The 22,178-nt window shown below is 41.5% G+C and overlaps 1 protein-coding gene across 1 annotated transcript in view; it reads left to right on the top strand.

Moving 5' to 3' along the window:
- The window catches only part of CLUAP1 (clusterin associated protein 1), a 93,946-nt gene that overhangs the window by 33,191 nt on the left and 38,577 nt on the right, over positions 1-22,178 (top strand). The window contains exon 6 of the mRNA XM_054995016.1: positions 21,910-21,993. Coding sequence (XP_054850991.1) covers positions 21,910-21,993 — 84 coding nt within the window. The remainder of the gene's footprint in view (positions 1-21,909; positions 21,994-22,178) is intronic.

Raw genomic sequence — 22,178 nt, 5'->3', positions numbered from 1 at the left:
CCAAAGAGCCCAGAGAGGCACTAAGGTTAGAATAAATAATATATAGCTAGACGGACTGGTGGTCGGACAGTACCAGGCAGTTTTGTATGGGCAGAATGCGTCTTGAGGGAGCGTCTGTAAATTGCATCCCCAGTCCCTGGAGGTATGCAGCCTCTCAGCTTGAGGTTCCATTTTGCAATCATACCTGAATGCCATGGATCCTTTTATCCCATTTCTCGAATCCTTTTGAAGAAGCAATCTAGGCTAAATCTTAATGGGCTCCTGGGCAAAAGGCTGTGACTGGGTCTTTTCACACCCCATCGAAAGAAAGAGACCAGCTCCCCTCTTCCCCATGGTTCAAGTATCATTTTCTAAAATATCAGAATGCCTCCACTTTGGAACCTGACCTTGGAGCTTCCCTTTTGCAGCTCCTGTCACTTCTTGGCCGTAGTGAATGGGGTAGTGAATGGGGTACGGTGCTACTCAGCTTTTGCTTCTGTTCAGAAGACGCAACATCTGTAATAGTCGCCCTGGCAAACTTATTTCAGAATAAACAAAGGAAACTGCTGTTTGAGAAACATGGAGCTGATTCTTTTTTTTTTTTTTTTTGAAAAATTTTTATTGGGTTAGAATCCATTATTTCCACATTTACATTCAATTTTCCCCAATTTTTTCATCTCTAACCCCCTCCCTTTCCCCCCCCTTTTTGTTGACTTCCAACAGCTTTCCAACCCTTTGTCCCCTTTCCCTTACTTTTATTAGCTTCCTCTATCTAAAACAAATATATATTCTCCATTATTCTAAGCAGTACATCCTTAACTATTTTTAACATTATATGCCCAAACTGTAAGCCTTTGTTTCTATCTTAGATAAACAATTTATCCCAATTTTTCAATTTCAGGTATTTCTATATATCATAAACCATATAGATCATACATTCGTTTATATCAAACAATTTGACTTATTCTCTATATATATTACTCATTCTATCTTTTTATAATAGTTCTATATATCTCTCCTCACGTAGTCAATCAATTTGACCCATCTATATCTTCAGACATTCAGTTTGGTACAAAACTTGTCAGAAAAAAAAGAAAATATTGTTAGTTAGTCGCTCCTTATATTTAGTCCTTATAATTAATTATTTTCTCTATGTTCTGTTTGTTAACCTATATATATCTATATATATGTCAATCTATTAATCTGACTGCTTATTAATTCACATTTTTCTCTTCTCCCCCCGGTAAAGTCTCCCCCCTCTACTTCAATACTTCAGTAGTTCTCAAACTGCCACAGTTTTCCTCCCACCTCCCATTTCTTCTCCAGGTATTGTTTCAGCTTCTCCCAGTCTGTGTTGAACTGCCCTGAGTCCAGATCTCTCAATTTTCTTGTCATCTTGTCCATTTCAGCCATATACAGCAATTTGTAAGTCCAATCTTCAATAGTTGGCACTTCTTGTACTTTCCATTTTTGCGCATACAAAAGTCTAGCTGCTGCTGTCATATAAAATATCAACGTCCTGTGTTGGGCTGGAATTCCCTCCATTCCCAAGTTCAGTAGCAGGAGTTCTGGGTTCTTATTAATTTGAAATTGTAAAATTTCACTCATTTCTCTTATTATTTCCCCCCAGTACTGCCTGGCTACCTCACACGACCACCACATATGATAGAGGGAGCCCTCATGCTTCTTACATTTCCAGCATTTATTAGAAGTATTCAAATTCCCTAGCGCAATCTTCTTTGGTGTCATGTACCAACGATAGATCATTTTATGAATGTTCTCTTTGATATTAATACATGTCGTTGTCTTCATTGTAGTTTTCCACAAGTATTCCCATGCCTCCATTGTTATTTCTTTATTAAAGTTTATAGCCCATTTCACCATTTGTGTTTTAACTATCTCATCCTCGGTATACCACTTCAACAGTACTTGGTATACCTTGGATATTCTTTTCTTATCTTCTTTAAGAAGGGTCTGCTCTAGTTCCGAATTCTCTATTCGTATACCTCCCTTTACAGAGTCCGAATTATATAAGTCTCTGATCTGTCTATACTGGAACCAATCGTAGTTAGGTGATAGTTCCTCTTGTGTCTTTATTCTAAGTTTGGATGCTTCAGTTTTAGTTATTTCTTTATACGTTAAACATTGTTGTTCATTATCAACAGCTCTCGGGTCTATCACCTCATATGGAACCACCCACAAAGGGGTTCCTTCTTGTAGATAAATTCTGTACTTCTTCCAGATTATGTATAGACTTCTCCGAACAAAGTGATGCAGGAACATCGAGTTGACCTTTACTTTGTCATGCCATAAATATGCGTGCCATCCAAATATTTTTTTATATCCCTCTAGGGCTAATAGTTTCTTGTTCTTTAATGTCATCCATTCTTTCAACCAAACTAGGCAGATTGCATCATGATAAAGTCTCAGATTGGGCAGTTGCATTCCGCCTCTTTCCTTTGCATCTTGTAAAACTTTCACTTTCACTCGAGGCTTCTTGCCTGCCCAAACAAAATCTGATATTTTCCTCTGCCATTTTTCAAATTGTTTGGAGTCTCTGATGATTGGTATTGTCTGTAGCAAAAACATTACTCTTGGTAACACATTCATCTTAACTGCTGCAATCCTACCCAACCATGACAAATTCAATCTATTCCATTTAATCAAGTCTCTCTCTATCTGAGTCCATAGTTTTTCATAATTGTTTTTGAATAGATCTATGTTCTTTGCAGTTAATTCGACTCCCAAATAATTCACTTTACTTGTTACTTCACAATCCGTTGTTTCCATTAACAATTGTTGTTTCTGCTTAGTCATATTTTTGCATAATATCTTTGACTTCTTTTTGTTAATGAAGAAACCTGCCAAGTCTCCAAACTCCTTGATCTTATCTATCACTCTTGGCATGTTCTCCAATGGGTCCTCTACAATTAACATTATGTCATCCGCAAATGCTCTGACCTTGTATGAATAGTCCTTTATTTTTATTCCACGAATTTCATCATCTTGACGTATTTGTATCATCAGAATCTCCAATACTAAAATGAACAACAATGGAGATAACGGGCAACCTTGTCTTGTTCCTTTACTTATCGTCAATTTCTTGGTCAATTCATCATTCACCACAATTGCTGCAGTCTGGTCTCTATAAATTTCCTTAATTGCTCTGATGAATCTTTCTCCCAATTGTAGCTTTTCCATAGTGGCAAACATAAAGTCCCAGTTTAAATTGTCAAACGCTTTTTCAGCGTCAACAAAGAAGAAACCAACCTCTTTGTCACAACGCTTGTCATAATATTCAATAGCATTGATCACTGTCCTTAAGTTATCTCTTATTTGTCTGTCTGGCAAAAAGCCTGCTTGTTCCTCCTCTATGACTTCCGAGAGCCACCCCTTCAATCTCTCCGCCAATATCTTCGCAAAAATTTTGTAGTCATTGTTGAGTAGCGATATAGGTCTATAATTTTTCACATTAGTCAGGTCTTGGCCCTCTTTTGGGATCAATGATATATTCGCTTCACTCCAAGTTTCTGGAATCCTTTGATCCCTTAAAACCCCATTCATCACCTCTTTTAGGAATGGTGCCAGTTCATTAGCCATTGTCTTATAGAATTTAGCCGTAAGTCCATCTGGCCCTGGCGCCTTTCCTAGATTTGCAGATTGTATTGCCTTACTTATTTCCTCGTCAGTTACTTCACTATTCAACTTATTTCTCCAAGCTTCCGAGATTTCTGGAAGTTTGGTTTTCTCCAAATATGACGCTATTGATTCTTTGTTTACTTCTTTTTTATTATACAGCTTAGCGTAAAATTTATAAAAGGCTCTACTAATGGTAGCCTGCTCCAAATACGTTTTGTTATCTTCGCAAATTTTATTTATTATCTTCTTTTCCCTTTTCTTCTTCAATTGCCATGCCAGGTACTTCCCAGGTTTATTAGCACCCTCAAACGCTTTTTGATTCAGTCTTTTGAGATTCCACTCCAATTCTTTATTGCTCATTGCTGTTAGCTGTTCTTGAAGTATTTTAATTTCCTGGTATACCTTCTTTTTCCCTGGTCTCTTTTTTAGCTGTGTTTCTTTGGCTTTTATTTTCTCCTCAATCTCTTGTCTTTTCTCCTCTTTCTTCTTTCTTGCTCTACCATTTAAGTCCATTAGTATGCCCCTTACAACCGCCTTGTAAGCATCCCAAACTTTATTGGTTGGTACTTCTTTATTCACGTTGTATTGTATAAAAAACTTTGTCTCTCTTCTCAGTATTTCCATATTCTCTCTTTCCTGTAACAAGTCCTCATTTATTCTCCATGCTTTCCTTTTTCTCTTTTTTCCAAATTTCCACATAATTGGGTTGTGATCTGAGCCTACCATAGGCATTATTTCTACCTCCTTAGTCCATAATGCTAAGTCTTTTGAGGCCCAGATCATATCAATTCTTGATAATGTAGAATGCCTTGCAGAATAAAAAGTAAACTGTCTGCTTTTAGGATATTCTCTCCTCCATACATCTTCAAGAGTCTCTTGTTGAATCAACTCAAAAAAAAGCTTTGGTAATAGTCCTCTTTTCTTTTGTGCCGTTGTAGTCTTTTTGTCTAGTTCCAAGTCTGTCACTCCATTGAAGTCTCCAGCAAGAATTATCTGGTCGTATGCAAGATCGTCTAAATGCTTCCTTAAATCCTCAAAGAAGCTTTCTTTTGCACCGTTAGGTGCATAAAGTCCGACTACCAACACTCTCTTTAAATTCCAAATACATTCCACTGCTACAAATCTAGCTTCCACATCTCTCATAACAAATTTTGGCTGTAGCTCCTCTTTTATGTACAACACCACTCCTCTTTTTTTCTTGTTGGAGGCCGCTACAAATTCTTTGCCCAATTTTCCAGATTTTAAATATTTTACATCCTGCTTTCTGATATGGGTCTCTTGCAAACAAACAATGTCACATTTTTGTTTTAGTAGCCAGTGAAAAGTATTTTTCCTCTTATTCGGTGAGTTTAGTCCATTTACATTCCAAGATAATACTTTACACTCCATACTCATGATCTTGTTGGTAAGTCTTTTTCATTGTCCTTAATAAATCGCTCCATCTCTCGCTCAGATCTGATGCGTTTTTTGGCCCCTCCAAACTCAAAGGACACTCCTTCCGGTAACTCCCATCTGTACCTGATTTTCATGTCCTTCAAAATCTGAATTAGCACTTCATATTTTTTCCGGTCCAGTAACACTGATCTGGGCAGTTCCTTCATTATAATAATCGTCTTGCCATCAATCTCCAATGGATCTTGAAACTGTTTTGTCACAATCCTCTCTTTCATATTTCGTGTTGTAAACTGCACAATCACATCTCTTGGTAGTTTCCTCTGGGTTGCTATTCTCGAATTCACACGGTATGCCACATCTAGGATAGCCACAACTTCCTCCTCCTCCTTCCCCAGGTACTCAGCCAACACCTCAGTCATCTGTTCTTGCGCTGACTTTCCTTCCACTTCTGGCAAGCCACGAAAACGTAGCTGCTTCTCCATATGTTTAGTTTCTGCAACTGACATTCTCCCCTTCACCAATCTCATCTCTGTTTGTTGCGTGTCTGCTAAATTCTCCATCGCGTCTTCTACTGTTTTAATTCTCTGCTGCGTTCCTTGTAATTCACTTCGTATTGTTTCCATACCTTTTTTCACTTCTGACAGCTCCGATTTTACTGTCTGTGTAACCTCTTTAACCTCTTTTATCAGCTCCAATTTCGTGTCCTTAAGTTCTTTAATCATATCTAAAAGTTTTTTGTCCAGGTTTTTATCCAGGTTTTCTATTGCCGATTGCCACTCTTTTTTTGACATCGTGGGGCTTGCTTTAGCTCGCTCCCACGAATCCGCTCTCTTCCTTAACTCCGTGGCGTAAAATTTAACGTTTTTCTATTTTAAATGTCCCGGTCTTCTTATAGAAATTAAGTTTTAAAGAGTCCAAAATGTCGGGCGTCTTTTCTCTATGGTTTCTCTATGATTTTGTAATCCAAGATGGCCTACTTCCTCTTCTGCTGAAGCCGCGACCCTTCCCCTTTCAAAAATGGCGATTCCCTACTTCCTGCCCTCCAGCAAGGGCCGCTTCTCTCCAGCCACTCTATTGTTATTACGCACTTCCTGTCTCCCGTCTTCCCACAGCAGATCTCGCGATGGTGTCTTTTTCTCACAGCTCCAAAGCCACAGGTATTCAAAACAATAGTCCCATTTCTTTAATAACTTCTTTAAACTTAGTCTCTTTTTAAATTCGATTCCTGCCGAGTCTTCCCCTCCTTTTCACTAGTCTGTTGCAGTTTAAAAATCTACTTTTTTTCCTCTCTGTTTTTATCAATCTGTCCCGTCTCAGAAGATAATGATCTTTACCTTCTCTTCACTTTTCTCGGGTTGTAATCGCTGTTTCGATTTTAAGTTCTCCTCTCAGCTTCTTCCCCCAATCGAAGCTTGGGTATGTAGGTCTTATGCCAGCCGAATTGGCCCCAAAACTGCCGCAGAGATTATAGCCGACCCGTCGCAAGGTGGGACCTCAAGGATCGGGGGGAGACTCGCTGTGTAGAGCCCCCCCTCGTCCGAGATCTAGCTCACCCTAGGGTCTTGAGCGTTCTTTGCCTGCTCCCCGCCTGAGAGCAGTCGGCCGCGGGCTATTTTCACCCCGCCGGCCGGTTAAAACGGCAGTCCGGTCAGCTCCGCAAGTGGAGCTGCGTTAGACCTCCATGGATCCCAAACAGGAAGTCCAAGAAACATGGAGCTGATTCTGTACCAAACCTTTTCTAAGTTACGTGATGGCGAGTGTCTTCTCCCTGCCCCATCTCAGCCTTAGCAATACAGAGCATGTGTTTTCTGTCCCCAGGGAGCATTTGGACAAATGGACAAAAGCATCTTTGCATTCATATAGCCAAGGTGGTGACTTAATTATTTCTTTATAGTTTCCCTTTTTCACTGGGACACAAGGCGGATTACGCGGAGAAGGCAATATGATTTACAGCTAGGACATTCAGCGAATGAATAAAATAGGGCATGGGCTGCCGAAATTTGAAAACAAGCATAAATCTGAACACAGAGATGAAACATTGCTGAAACAAAGCGTAAGTGATTAAACATGGCATCTTTAAGGATGCAGAAACTACCCAGTAGTACACCAACGGACAGTACCCAGTCGACAGATTCTGCCCCTTCCCAAAGCATCTCTCTGGGTCATTTCTTACAGCACAGTCTTACTAGCTGAGTAAAAAAGCATTGCCACATAATTCACATTTGCACACTTTTCAGAAAGCCAGGAGAGTGGGAGCTTTCCTGATCTCTTCAGGTAGACTGTCCCATAAGGTTGGCGCCACCACAGAGACTATGTCTGTATGGGCAGCTGCTGGTTTTGCCCAACTGCAGGGTGGTATCTGCAGAAGGCCCTGTAGAGAAGGCCCTTTTAATGAAGTTGCCATGGTGGAGCATAGGGCGAGAGGCAGTCCTGCGAATATGAGGGGCCAAGGCCATGAAGAGCTTTATATGTGAAGCTGAACCTTGAATTGAACCTGGTAACTGATGGGCCAGTGGAGTGTCTACAGAACAGAAGTAATATGCACGCTCCGCCTAGATTTGAATCCTTGCAAATTGAATTGCGGTGTGTCCCAAGGCAGTTCTCCTGTTAAGCTTATTTAAAATATGCATTTACGTTTACAATTAACATGTGAAGGAACAGTGTGTCTGAAAACGTGTGACTTGGCACCTGTTGGTGTGCATTCTTTTTAAGGTAGCAACTGAGAGTGCTCAAAACGTTTCTCCTATTTCGCCACTGTGGAGTGCGTTGTCCCAGGATCTGGGAGGTCAGCAGTCAGATCACGTTGCCATGAATCTCCCTGGGTGACCTTGGGCCAGGCAATGTTGCTCTACCTAATCGGCTTCCCAGGGTGGTGGATGTGAAGATAAAATGGAAGAAAGGAGAATGTTTTAAGTTGCTTTGGCTCCCCATTGGGAAATAAGGCAGGCTATAAAGAACTAAATAAAACCATCACTTCTCATCACTTGAATGCAATTACTTCTCGTGAAGTTGTGAGGACAATATGGAGGAAGGAAGAACCATGTCTCCTTGGAGGAGACTCCCCAGGCGATTTTTTAAGTGAACGTTTCATCAGGAATGCCCAAAACATGAATTGGGGGTGGAGGGAACCCTTTCAACAGTGGAGTTCTGAGGAGGAGTTTAGGAATCGGCGGTAAACTCATGAAAATAAATATCGATGTCTGCAAGGAGTAAGGTGAGGATGCTGGTAGGAGGCAAGCTGATGGAATGGCAGAGGTGGAGGGGTGGTACAAGGTAGCATCACAGAGATTCAGAAGAGATTAACCACACAGAGAAGTCAGCTGGAGGGCCGAGAGGTTAAGAACACGGCTGTCGGGTAGGTGGGCAGAGGCTGGAACTTTTGGGCGTTTGGACCATCAGAGGAAGCAAGGAAGCTGAAGGAGAGAGCAGCAGTGGTGGTGCTGTTTGGCGGGGTGGGGGGGACAGGCGACCAGGTCTGGGGAGGGTATTTGAGATCAGGAAAGGGATAGGTCCTAAAGGGTAGCTGCCTTTTTAGGTGCTGGAGCAGAATGGCAATTCCAGGTGGAGCAAGAGAACCGCGGAGAGCGTGAAATGGGGGGACAGCTGAGAAGTTGATGGGCGGTGATGGGCGGTATATAAATTGAAAAAATAAATAAAATAATTAAAGGCAGCCTCTGAAATCTGATGATAATACAGCAGGAGACAGCTAATACCCAAGGAGGAAAAAGGGGGTTTATGGGACACCTTGAAGAAGAATTTTCTTCAGAATATGATGACCCTCATCGGCATACTCAAGGATATCAGACAAGGTGCTTCCCTCCATTTGGACTTTTCCCATATCCCCCTCCAGGCTGAGTATATATTTATGCAATGCACCAGCTGAGCTGTTTATCTCTTTGCCACTCTCTGTCTCTCATAAGACCCACGGATGTGTCAAGAATCTGCCTTTTTTAGACACGGCCGAGACAGGCAGCAATTAAAAAAAAATCTCTAAATATCTTTCACGGTGGTGACATTGAGTAAAGCAGCAGCTGCTGCAGCCAAGCTTTGTTGGGAGATTCGCTGTTTTTTGGACATTTTAATTAGTAGGACAGCATTTTTTGAGATACCAGAAGGGGATGGGGGTGGTAAGAATCCTTCAGTTTCTTGAAGAACTTCATATCAAGTCATGCGTATGACATTTTCAATGTACACCCACTGCTGGGAGTGTGGTGGGCATCTAATACAGGTGTGCTTACAAGGGAGCTGTGATCACCTGTGAGCATGTGCTGAGTGGTGCGATGACAAGAAAGGTCTCATTTGGTGGGCTATGGTAAGAACCTGGGGGTGTGACACGTCCATCCACAGCAGCTCCCCCACCCATTTCCAACAGAGAGTATTCATACTAGGGGAAACATCAAGATGTTTCCTTGTCTCTGTCAACTAGCACAAGTTGTACCATGGGTCCCTCCAACTGTAACGCATGCTGATAATGTCTGGTGGCATCTGTCATGTTAGCGGAGAGATAAGCATGAAATCCCATGCCCACTTTGGTCCCTCATCATTCAACAGCCATGAGGCAGAATGTGACCTCTGTAGAATCGGCCAGTTGTTATCACTAGAGATGGGCACAAACCACAAAAAAACCGAACCATGAGGTTCGTGGTTCGTGAGTTGCGGCGGCGGAGGAAGCCGAAAACAGCTGCAGGCTCATGCAGCTGCGGAAGAGGCCAAAAACGGCCCCTTGCGGGAGGAGGGGGAGGATGCCACGGGCCTGCAGGGCAAGGTAAGTGTGGGGCTGGGGCTGGGATTTGGGCAGTTTAAAGGGCCCTGCCGCTTGCAAGCGGCAGGAAAAGTTTATATGGCCATTTCCCTGGGGAAATGGCCATTTAAACTGCGCCTTTAATATGACCCAACCAAACCAGTAGACCAGTTTGTGGAAGTTCGTGGAAACGAGCTTCCACGAACCACTGGTTCATGAACCACAAACCGGCCTGATTCTTGCGGGTTTTTGGGTCATAATTTGATTCGTGCCCATCTCTAGTTATCACTGCATCTGGGTCAATTTTGTCTCAAAGCAGAGAAATAGTGGCTTTCTGCAGCATTAACTTGTACTGCGAGGTAAGAATGTGGGAAGTTGTAGGACAAAAGTCTCTGTATGCCTGAAAACAGCTCTTGTTGCTCGCTGATTTAAAATAATTCGGGTGGATTCCGCTCTGTGCATTGTTCCACGCAGATTAGGCTGCTGTCTGCTGCTTGGCATGCTGCGGTGGCTGGCCCTTTTCCAAGAACAAAATTGGCAAGAAGTTTTGCGGATTTTGTGTTCCAAAATAGAGAGCCCCCTGCCAGCCAGGGAGCAAGACAGCAGTGAACTCTTTTTGCGGTAAGTTTCTGTGTATTTTTCTACTAAATAGTCTGTGCTTCTGCTATAGCTTTGCCACTCTTCAGGATTCTAGACGTGATAGGGAAAATAAATATATTAGTTTCTCCCAAGCCATTGTTTCCCCCTGCCCCAAATTATTTTTAGTTCCAAAAAAGTTATTTTCAATGTGAATTTTTTTATAAAATGCCTATTCTGAAATACGTTGCAGAGTTTGATGATGATTTCCTCTGTGGTTTTCTTTCCTAATCCAACGAAACAGCTAACCTGAGGAGGCTGAATTGTGAATTTTAGAGTCTGGAGGGGGTTTTGCCTTATTTCCTGAGTGTAAAAAAAATTCTTCCTTGCTTATGCTGTGATTCCACTGTGTCTGTGTTAATAGCATCTGCTAATGGCATCTCTATAGACTTGTGTGTTTTTTTGTTTTTAATTTTGATTGGCCTAAAATGATTTTCCACTTAAGCTCATCACTATTAATTGTTCGTTCTGCTTCCCTGGTTTCTAATGAGCGATTTGTAGTGAAACACCTTGATGGTTTAATCTCTCGGGCCTGGTAAACAGTAAGCCACGTCAGGCCTCTTGGGTTCAGGGAGAGCGTATTTCCTGTTAATTGACGTTGATGTTTGTCAGATGCAGATTTTCCTTGTCCCTGTCTTGTTACCTGCTCACAGGTTGGTTCTCTCCCTTTGGTCTGATGCCACTAGCCAGGCCTTCTGTTCTTCGACGCAAGTGTTGTTCTGCACGGCAGAGGACCCCTGGCTTAGTCACAGTGACTGCTTTGCATGCAGAAAGCTCCTAGTCTCTGACCTCTCCATCTGAAGGAGCTCAGGCATTAGAGACACTGGAGAGCCAATCAAGAGACAGCACCGAGCTTGCTGGGTCTGATGTGATAGAAGGCAGTTTCCTGTGTGTCACACAACCTGACCCTAGACATGTTTACTTAGAAGCAAGACCCACTGAATTCAGTGGGGCTTCCTCCAAGAGAATGATGCATGGGGCTGCATCCTAACAGTGCTGTCCTAAGCAGATTGTACCCTTCTAAGTCGTTTGAAATCAGTGGGCTTAGAGAGGGGTAACTGTTTAGTACTAGTTGGGTAGCTGTGTTGGTCTCTTGTAGAAGAGCAAGATTCAGGACAGTAGCACGTTAAAGACCAGCTAGATTTCCAGGGATTGAGCTTTCGAAAGTCAGAGCTCCCTTCGTCAGATACAAGGAGTGGAAAAAGGAAGCGGTCCTTATAATCCAGGTAGAGGGTGGGAGGGGTATTGTAAATTAAAGTGTCAGGAATCTAGGTACAATACATGTTGCAGTTAGTTTGATAGAGCTTGGGTACAAAGTTCAGAAAATTAGCATCTGTAATGTGAAAAAAATAGCACAATCACTGGACCTAGCAGCCCCAGCTGTATCATCTTAGGCTCATTCGCTTGTTCATCTTCCAACGTTATATATGCCATCAAGTGTCAGCAATGCCTTTCAACACTATGTTGTACAAACGGATCAGTCCCTTTGCAAAAAAACGAATGGGCATAAATCTGATATAAAAAATCACAACGTTCAAAAATCAATGGGAGAACATTTCAGTCTGCCAGGACATTCCATCACTGACTTAGGAGTAGCAGTTCTCAAGCAGAGAAACTTCAAAGGAAAAGTACAAAGTGAGAGTGCTGAAATTGAGTTTATTTGCAAATTTGGAACAATGGATCCCCGAGGGTTGAATTGGGACATAGGGTGGTTTTTTTTGCATTACAGATACTAATTTTCTGCAATTTGTATGTACTATAACTAGCCTCCTGACACTCTAGTTTACCATACTCCTCCCACCCTCTGGATTACAAGGACCTTTTTTCATTTTTTGTATCTGACAAAGGGAGCTCTGACTTTCAAAAGCTAATACCCTGGACATCCAGTTGGTCTTTAAGGTGAAACTGGAGTCAAATCTTGCTCTTCTGTTTAGTATGGCACTGTAGGCCTCCTGGGCTCTTCTAATCGCATGCTACAGATTAAGGAAATGGGGTTGGGGGGGAGCATGGTGAATACTTGGCCTTCTCTTTCTCTCACAGGCTGGTGCTAGCACAGATGCAGCTTAATTCCTCTGTGGTGATGCCCGGCTGCTAACATTTCAAGGAGCAAGGATGGTGTTGCAGTCATATGGCTGAGTTCGGAACATCTTGGAACTTCCCTCACCTTTTAAAACTCCTGTTTCCTTTTGGTTCTGTTGAATTCCCAGGATCCCAACATCAGTTCTATGATGTCTGGAAGAGCATCATCTGGATTTTTGATAGCCTTTCCTCACTGGATCTGCCTGCAATGTGCCTTTGATGTCAATAGAAATGTTATCCCATGCCCTTTGGGTATGCTAAGGGAGAAAGAGAGGACCCTCAGTTTCAGAAGCAGCATTCATCCTAACTGTGGGCTTGTTAGCTCAGTGAAGGTCCAGAGACTGTTAAGTTGTGGAGTTATTTTTTGTCTGAAACAACATGAACACCCATGAAGCTGCCTTATTCTGAATCAAGCCGTTGGTCCATTAAGGTCAGTTTTTTTTTTTTTTTTGAAAAATTTTTTATTGGGTTAGAATCCATTATTTCCACATTTACATTCAATTTTCCCCAATTTTTTCATCTCTAACCCCCTCCCTTTCCCCCCCCTTTTTTTTGACTTCCAACAGCTTTCCAACCCTTTGTCCCCTTTCCCTTACTTTTATTAGCTTCCTCTATCTAAAACAAATATATATTCTCCATTATTCTAAGCAGTACATCCTTAACTATTTTTAACATTATATGCCCAAACTGTAAGCCTTTGTTTCCATCTTAGATAAACAATTTATCCCAATTTTTCAATTTCAGGTATTTCTATATATCATAAACCATATAGATCATACATTCGTTTATATCAAACAATTTGACTTATTCTCTATATATATTACTCATTCTATCTTTTTATAATAGTTCTATATATCTCTCCTCACGTAATCAATCAATTTGACCCATCTATATCTTCAGACATTCAGTTTGGTACAAAACTTGTCAGAAAAAAAAGAAAATATTGTTAGTTAATCGCTCCTTATATTTAGTCCTTATAATTAATTATTTTCTCTATGTTCTGTTTGTTAACCTATATATATCTATATATATGTCAATCTATTAATCTGACTGCTTATTAATTCACATTTATCTCTTCTCCCCCCGGTAAAGTCTCCCCCCTCTACTTCAATACTTCAGTAGTTCTCAAACTGCCACAGTTTTCCTCCCACCTCCCATTTCTTCTCCAGGTATTGTTTCAGCTTCTCCCAGTCTGTGTTGAACTGCCCTGAGTCCAGATCTCTCAGTTTTCTTGTCATCTTGTCCATTTCAGCCATATACAGCAATTTGTAAGTCCAATCTTCAATAGTTGGCACTTCTTGTACTTTCCATTTTTGCGCATACAAAAGTCTAGCTGCTGCTGTCATATAAAATATCAACGTCCTGTGTTGGGCTGGAATTCCCTCCATTCCCAAGTTCAGTAGCAGGAGTTCTGGGTTCTTATTAATTTGAAATTGTAAAATTTCACTCATTTCTCTTATTATTTCCCCCCAGTACTGCCTGGCTACCTCACACGACCACCACATATGATAGAGGGAGCCCTCATGCTTCTTACATTTCCAGCATTTATTAGAAGTATTCAAATTCCCTAGCGCAATCTTCTTTGGTGTCATGTACCAACGATAGATCATTTTGTAAATGTTCTCTTTGATATTAATACATGTCGTTGTCTTCATTGTAGTTTTCCACAAGTATTCCCATGCCTCCATTGTTATTTCTTTATTAAAGTTTATAGCCCATTTCACCATTTGTGTTTTAACTGTCTCATCCTCGGTATACCACTTCAACAGTACTTGATATACCTTGGATATTCTTTTCTTATCTTCTTTAAGAAGGGTCTGCTCTAGTTCCGAATTCTCTATTCGTATACCTCCCTTTACAGAGTCCGAATTATATAAGTCTCTGATCTGTCTATACTGGAACCAATCGTAGTTAGGTGATAGTTCCTCTTGTGTCTTTATTCTAAGTTTGGATGCTTCAGTTTTAGTTATTTCTTTATACGTTAAACATTGTTGTTCATTATCAACAGCTCTCGGGTCTATCACCTCATATGGAACCACCCACAAAGGGGTTCCTTCTTGTAGATAAATTCTGTACTTCTTCCAGATTATGTATAGACTTCTCCGAACAAAGTGATGCAGGAACATCGAGTTGACCTTTACTTTGTCATGCCATAAATATGCGTGCCATCCAGATATTTTTTTATATCCCTCTAGGGCTAATAGTTTCTTGTTCTTTAATGTCATCCATTCTTTCAACCAAACTAGGCAGATTGCATCATGGTAAAGTCTCAGATTGGGCAGTTGCATTCCGCCTCTTTCCTTTGCATCTTGTAAAACTTTCACTTTCACTCGAGGCTTCTTGCCTGCCCAAACAAAATCTGATATTTTCCTCTGCCATTTTTCAAATTGTTTGGAGTCTCTGATGATTGGTATTGTCTGTAGCAAAAACATTACTCTTGGTAACACATTCATCTTAACTGCTGCAATCCTGCCCAACCATGACAAATTCAATCTATTCCATTTAATCAAGTCTCTCTCTATCTGAGTCCATAGTTTTTCATAATTGTTTTTGAATAGATCTATGTTCTTTGCAGTTAATTCGACTCCCAAATATTTCACTTTACTTGTTACTTCACAATCCGTTGTTTCCATTAACAATTGTTGTTTCTGCTTAGTCATATTTTTGCATAATATCTTTGACTTCTTTTTGTTAATGAAGAAACCTGCCAAGTCTCCAAACTCCTTGATCTTATCTATCACTCTTGGCATGTTCTCCAATGGGTCCTCTACAATTAACATTATGTCATCCGCAAATGCTCTGACCTTGTATGAATAGCCCTTTATTTTTATTCCACGAATTTCATCATCTTGACGTATTTGTATCATCAGAATCTCCAATACTAAAATGAACAACAATGGAGATAACGGGCAACCTTGTCTTGTTCCTTTACTTATCGTCAATTTCTTGGTCAATTCATCATTCACCACGATTGCTGCAATCTGGTCTCTATAAATTTCCTTAATTGCTCTGATGAATCTTTCTCCCAATTGTAGCTTTTCCATAGTGGCAAACATAAAGTCCCAGTTTAAATTGTCAAACGCTTTTTCAGCGTCTACAAAGAAGAAACCAACCTCTTTGTCACAACGCTTGTCATAATATTCAATAGCATTGATCACTGTCCTTAAGTTGTCTCTTATTTGTCTGTCTGGCAAAAAGCCTGCTTGTTCCTCCTCTATGACTTCCGAGAGCCACCCCTTCAATCTCTCCGCCAATATCTTCGCAAAAATTTTATAGTCATTGTTGAGTAGCGATATAGGTCTATAATTTTTCACATTAGTCAGGTCTTGGCCCTCTTTTGGGATCAATGATATATTCGCTTCACTCCAAGTTTCTGGAATCCTTTGATCCCTTAAAACCCCATTCATCACCTCTTTTAGGAATGGTGCCAGTTCATTAGCCATTGTCTTATAGAATTTAGCCGTAAGTCCATCTGGCCCTGGCGCCTTTCCTAGATTTGCAGATTGTATTGCCTTACTTATTTCCTCGTCAGTTACTTCACTATTCAACTTATTTCTCCAAGCTTCCGAGATTTCTGGAAGTTTGGTTTTCTCCAAATATGACGCTATTGATTCTTTGTTTACTTCTTTTTTATTATACAGCTTAGCGTAAAATTTATAAAAGGCTCTACTAATGGTAGCCTGCTCCAAATACGTTTTGTTATCTTCGCAAATTTTATTTATTATCTTCTTTTCCCTTTTCTTCTTCAATTGCCATGCCAGGTACTTCCCAGGTTTATTAGCACCCTCAAACGCTTTTTGATTCAGTCTTTTGAGATTCCACTCCAATTCTTTATTGCTCATTGCTGTTAGCTGTTCTTGAAGTATTTTAATTTCCTGGTATACCTTCTTTTTCCCTGGTCTCTTTTTTAGCTGTATTTCTTTGGCTTTTATTTTCTCCTCAATCTCTTGTCTTTTCTCCTCTTTCTTCTTTCTTGCTCTACCATTTAAGTCCATTAGTATGCCCCTTACAACCGCCTTGTAAGCATCCCAAACTTTATTGGTTGGTACTTCTTTATTCACGTTGTATTGTATAAAAAACTTTGTCTCTCTTCTCAGTATTTCCATATTCTCTCTTTCCTGTAACAAGTCCTCATTTATTCTCCATGCTTTCCTTTTTCTCTTTTTTCCAAATTTCCACATAATTGGGTTGTGATCTGAGCCTACCATAGGCATTATTTCTACCTCCTTAGTCCATAATGCTAAGTCTTTTGAGGCCCAGATCATATCAATTCTTGATAATGTAGAATGCCTTGCAGAATAAAAAGTAAACTGTCTGCTTTTAGGATATTCTCTCCTCCATACATCTTCAAGAGTCTCTTGTTGAATCAACTCAAAAAAAAGCTTTGGTAATAGTCCTCTTTTCTTTTGTGCCGTTGTAGTCTTTTTGTCTAGTTCCAAGTCTGTCACTCCATTGAAGTCTCCAGCAAGAATTATCTGGTCATATGCAAGATCGTCTAAATGCTTCCTTAAATCCTCAAAGAAGCTTTCTTTTGCACCGTTAGGTGCATAAAGTCCGACTACCAACACTCTCTTTAAATTCCAAATACATTCCACTGCTACAAATCTAGCTTCCACATCTCTCATAACAAATTTTGGCTGTAGCTCCTCTTTTATGTACAACACCACTCCTCTTTTTTTCTTGTTGGAGGCCGCTACATATTCTTTGCCCAGTTTTCCAGATTTTAAATATTTTACATCCTGCTTTCTGATATGGGTCTCTTGCAAACAAACAATGTCACATTTTTGTTTTAGTAGCCAGTGAAAAGTATTTTTCCTCTTATTCGGTGAGTTTAGTCCATTTACATTCCAAGATAATACTTTACACTCCATACTCATGATCTTGTTGGTAAGTCTTTTTCATTGTCCTTAATAAATCGCTCCATCTCTCGCTCAGATCTGATGCGTTTTTTGGCCCCTCCAAACTCAAAGGACACTCCTTCCGGTAACTCCCATCTGTACCTGATTTTCATGTCCTTCAAAATCTGAATTAGCACTTTATATTTTTTCCGGTCCAGTAACACTGATCTGGGCAGTTCCTTCATTATAATAATCGTCTTGCCATCAATCTCCAATGGATCTTGAAACTGTTTTGTCACAATCCTCTCTTTCATATTTCGTGTTGTAAACTGCACAATCACATCTCTTGGTAGTTTCCTCTGGGTTGCTATTCTCGAATTCACACGGTATGCCACATCTAGGATAGCCACAACTTCCTCCTCCTCCTTCCCCAGGTACTCAGCCAACACCTCAGTCATCTGTTCTTGCGCTGACTTTCCTTCCACTTCTGGCAAGCCACGAAAACGTAGCTGCTTCTCCATATGTTTAGTTTCTGCAACTGACATTCTCCCCTTCACCAATCTCATCTCTGTTTGTTGCGTGTCTGCTAAATTCTCCATCGCGTCTTCTACTGTTTTAACTCTCTGCTGCGTTCCTTGTAATTCACTTCGTATTGTTTCCATACCTTTTTTCACTTCTGACAGCTCCGATTTTACTGTCTGTGTAACCTCTTTAACCTCTTTTATCAGCTCCAATTTCGTGTCCTTAAGTTCTTTAATCATATCTAAAAGTTTTTTGTCCAGGTTTTTATCCAGGTTTTCTATTGCCGATTGCCACTCTTTTTTTGACATCGTGGGGCTTGCTTTAGCTCGCTCCCACGAATCCGCTCTCTTCCTTAACTCCGTGGCGTAAAATTTAACGTTTTTCTATTTTAAATGTCCCGGTCTTCTTATAGAAATTAAATTTTAAAGAGTCCAAAATGTCGGGCGTCTTTTCTCTATGGTTTCTCTATGATTTTGTAATCCAAGATGGCCTACTTCCTCTTCCGCTGAAGCCGCGACCCTTCCCCTTTCAAAAATGGCGATTCCCTACTTCCTGCCCTCCAGCAAGGGCCGCTTCTCTCCAGCCACTCTATTGTTATTACGCACTTCCTGTCTCCCGTCTTCCCACAGCAGATCTCGCGATGGTGTCTTTTTCTCACAGCTCCAAAGCCACAGGTATTCAAAACAATAGTCCCATTTCTTTAATAACTTCTTTAAACTTAGTCTCTTTTTAAATTCAATTCCTGCCGAGTCTTCCCCTCCTTTTCACTAGTCTGTTGCAGTTTAAAAATCTACTTTTTTTCCTCTCTGTTTTTATCAATCTGTCCCGTCTCAGAAGATAATGATCTTTACCTTCTCTTCCCTTTTCTCGGGTTGTAATCGCTGTTTCGATTTTAAGTTCTCCTCTCAGCTTCTTCCCCCAATCGATGCTTGGGTATGTAGGTCTTATGCCAGCCGAATTGGCCCCAAAACTGCCGCAGAGATTATAGCCGACCCGTCGCAAGGTGGGACCTCAAGGATCGGGGGGAGACTCGTTGTGTAGAGCCCCCCCTCGTCCGAGATCTAGCTCACCCTAGGGTCTTGAGCGTTCTTTGCCTGCTCCCCGCCTGAGAGCAGTCGGCCGCGGGCTATTTTCACCCCGCCGGCCGGTTAAAACGGCAGTCCGGTCAGCTCCGCAAGTGGAGCTGCGTTAGACCTCCATGGATCCCAAACAGGAAGTCCTCCATTAAGGTCAGTTTTGTCTGATCTGCCTGGCAGCGGCTTTCCAGGGTCTCAGGCAAAGGTCTATTGCATTGCCTGCTGTCTGATCTTTTGAACTGGAGATGCCGTGGACTGAACCTGGGATCTTCTGCATGCCAAGCAGATGCTCTTCCGCTGAGCCACAGCCCCTTTCCATCATACCTGTCAGAGCTGTCTCTTGTTGCCTCAACTACACCTGCTATTTTGTCCATGATTCTGCATGGACCTATGCGCATTGATCACAGAACACCACACTTCATTATTTTGCATTGGGAAGTATCTTGGATGTCTACACTTTCCTCTTCCTTCTGTCTCCAGATCACCCATTGGCCATGTAAATAACTTGACCCTTCTCTCGGGGAGGAGCGATTGGGGCAACAGCATCTCCTCTGCCATTCAGGAACATAAAAGCAGTTCATTTGAATACTGGAATGTGCATGTTGCCATTTTTAACACTGATCCCCTCAGGCAGTTGATATTACTTCTAGATCTTCCAACAGTGTTGAAAATCAGATCTCTGCTGGTCAAGAGAGAGCTGCATGCCTCCAGGGATCCTTTCAGCAGTAGTTTGTCTGATGCAAAAACATAAATGTTGATAACTTTTAAGTACCAGCTGATACAAAGTGAGCAGTTTTGATAGGAAGAATAAAGAGAGAGCATAGTGGCCTGTATCTTTTTGTTAGAATCCTTAATAACGTAACAGCTTCTGAAACCACCTTTCCCTTCTTATGACTTGTACGATTTCTGGTGTTCATATGCATTATTCCACCAATCCCCCAAAGAACTTGGGAATTTTATCTTCCTAACAACCTTGTGGGATAGGCTGAGCTGAGTGTGACTGATGAGCCCAAAGCTATCCAGCGAGCTTTATGTCTGGGCAACCATTTATTGTTTATTTATTTACTTTATTTATACCCTGCCTTTCTCTCCAATGGGGGCCCAAAGCAGCTTACACTGTTCTCGATTTTATCCTCACAACAATCCTTTGTGGTAGGTTAGGTTGAGAGTACCTGACTTGCCAAGCTCCCCCAGCCAGCTTCCATGGCAGAGTGGAGATTTGAACCTGGGTCTCCCAGATTCTTATCAGACGCTCTAACCACTACACCATGCTGTCTCTCTGATTTAGACTCGAGTTGCCATAATGCAAGCCTGGTGTTTTAGCTGCAGTGCCAAAATGTTCTCTGGTTTTCACACAGATGAGGAGAAAAAATGCCCTGCAGATTTGTTTTCCAAGTTGTGTGTTAAACTGCATGAGGAAGAGTGATTTTCATAGTATATAAAATACTGTACTGATAACAGCAGTTTGTTTGAGGCTTGTTCCAGTGTGGCTTACCCTTGCATTGCTTGGATGTGTTCATTGGGTTGCTTGAAGATATCTGGCAAGGACACTTCCCATAATTACAAAGGACCATCCCTGCTGTTCGTAAATGTAGAGCTGATACCTGCTGGGCAGTAAATAGATTTCTGTCCTCCCTCCCTAGCTGCGCCGTATTTAACCGATTTAGTCCTTGTGTGCCACTAACACCTTCTAAGAATCCTTGGACCTCCAAATGGGGCCTAAACGCATTAGTGGGCTAGTGGGAGGAGGGTCTTTGGCTCCCAATTTCCTTCCTCTGGCAAATCCCTTGCTGAAATTGGAGGAGGCGCTGAAGCTTTTATGTGCAGTACGTTCAAACCGCTTCCAGTGCTTGTGATGAATAACAGGCTGCAGTCCCCGTTCTGACAGCTGTCAAAAGAAGCCAGCTTTGTAGCTGAGACTAGAATCCTAAAAACCAAGAAGCCTTGAGTGGACGATGGCTAGTCATAGTCACCCCTGCATATTCCGTTCTTTGGGGGAGAAATAAAGCTTGCACAGAGTGGCTTGTGTATGATCCAGCTCCATAAATTTTAGCTGTCCAGCTTTTTGTTTTTGGCTCCCCCCACAACCAGTTCACTGGCACATGAAAAGAACTTGAGAACGGGTGGTGGGGGTGGCGAGGACTTATCTCTGATCTCTGCTCTGGGCTTTGGGGAAAGAAACAAGCCTGCCTCTCTCAAGCGCTTTCTCACCTTCCCCAGCGCTCAGAGCAAAGTGACCCTCTCTCCCTTGGTGGTTGTCTTTCGGCAGCGTTGGAAGCGGCAAGAAAGACTCCTGCAGCTTCTTGCTTCCTTTGATTTTAAGTACAAAAGGTTTCATTTATGTAGGTTGTTTTTTAGTGTACAGTAAGAAAAAACATGAAAAGATGAGTTATGTTGGGGCGGTCTGGGGCGAGAGGCACATCGCATGTACGAGGAGTATCTTTAAGGGTTTAGAAAATCCTGCTATTAAAAATACCTTTGTTCTCAAATGTAAGGCATGCACAGAGCCCTTAGTAAAGTCCCTTCAGCCCTGCTTTCCACTTCTGGATGCGTACCGTATCAGACACAGGCTAACCAGCAGGCTGAATGACTTGGGGGGAACCTTCCAAAGAGCAAGAGTTGTTCTTGTCCTTGTGTCCTCTGTTAATTAACAGGAGAAGCAACCTGTGATGGCATGCCGTGGAGGCGCAAGAGATAGAGGAGACCACTTACCGTCTTCTCTGTTTATTGGAAACCCTGAGTTAGTTGGGGATTGCATCCTCTCAAGTAGGCTTAGACTGGTGGCCTTAAGGATCATCCTTGAGTTAGAAAGTGTTTAAATCTGAGACCTTGTGAACCTGCTAAAGGAGCTGGAGTTCCCGCTTTGGCCTTCAAGTCACAGTGCATAAATATTAAATTACCCTCCATTTGTTACGGAAATTGCTTTGTCCAAGTGGCTTGGCCTGCCTGTGAATATTAACGAGTGGCATAATCTTTCAACTACAGTTTTGCCCTTTTTTTTTAGGAAATGAGAACGGACGCGATTGCCAGACCTCTGGAGATAAATGAGATGGAAAAGATGATGAGAGTTGCTATCAAGGACATCTTGGTAAGGATTATAGCCTGGCTTGTTAGGGACTTGGTGGAAAATTATCATATTCAGTAGTAGATAATTCCAAACGTTTGTTTTTTAAAACAATGTTTTCTGCCTGCCATGGATCAGAACTTCTGGCAAATGTGTTCAGTGCCCACGCCTGCTCAAAGATGCCTGTTACATCTTTCCAACAGAAATCT

The sequence above is a fragment of the Eublepharis macularius genome, chromosome 12 (assembly GCF_028583425.1).
Source record: "Eublepharis macularius isolate TG4126 chromosome 12, MPM_Emac_v1.0, whole genome shotgun sequence".
Classification (NCBI taxonomy): Eukaryota; Metazoa; Chordata; class Lepidosauria; order Squamata; family Eublepharidae; genus Eublepharis; species Eublepharis macularius.
Note: the sequence above shows the minus strand (reverse complement) of the source record. Positions and strands in the feature narration are given on the sequence as shown.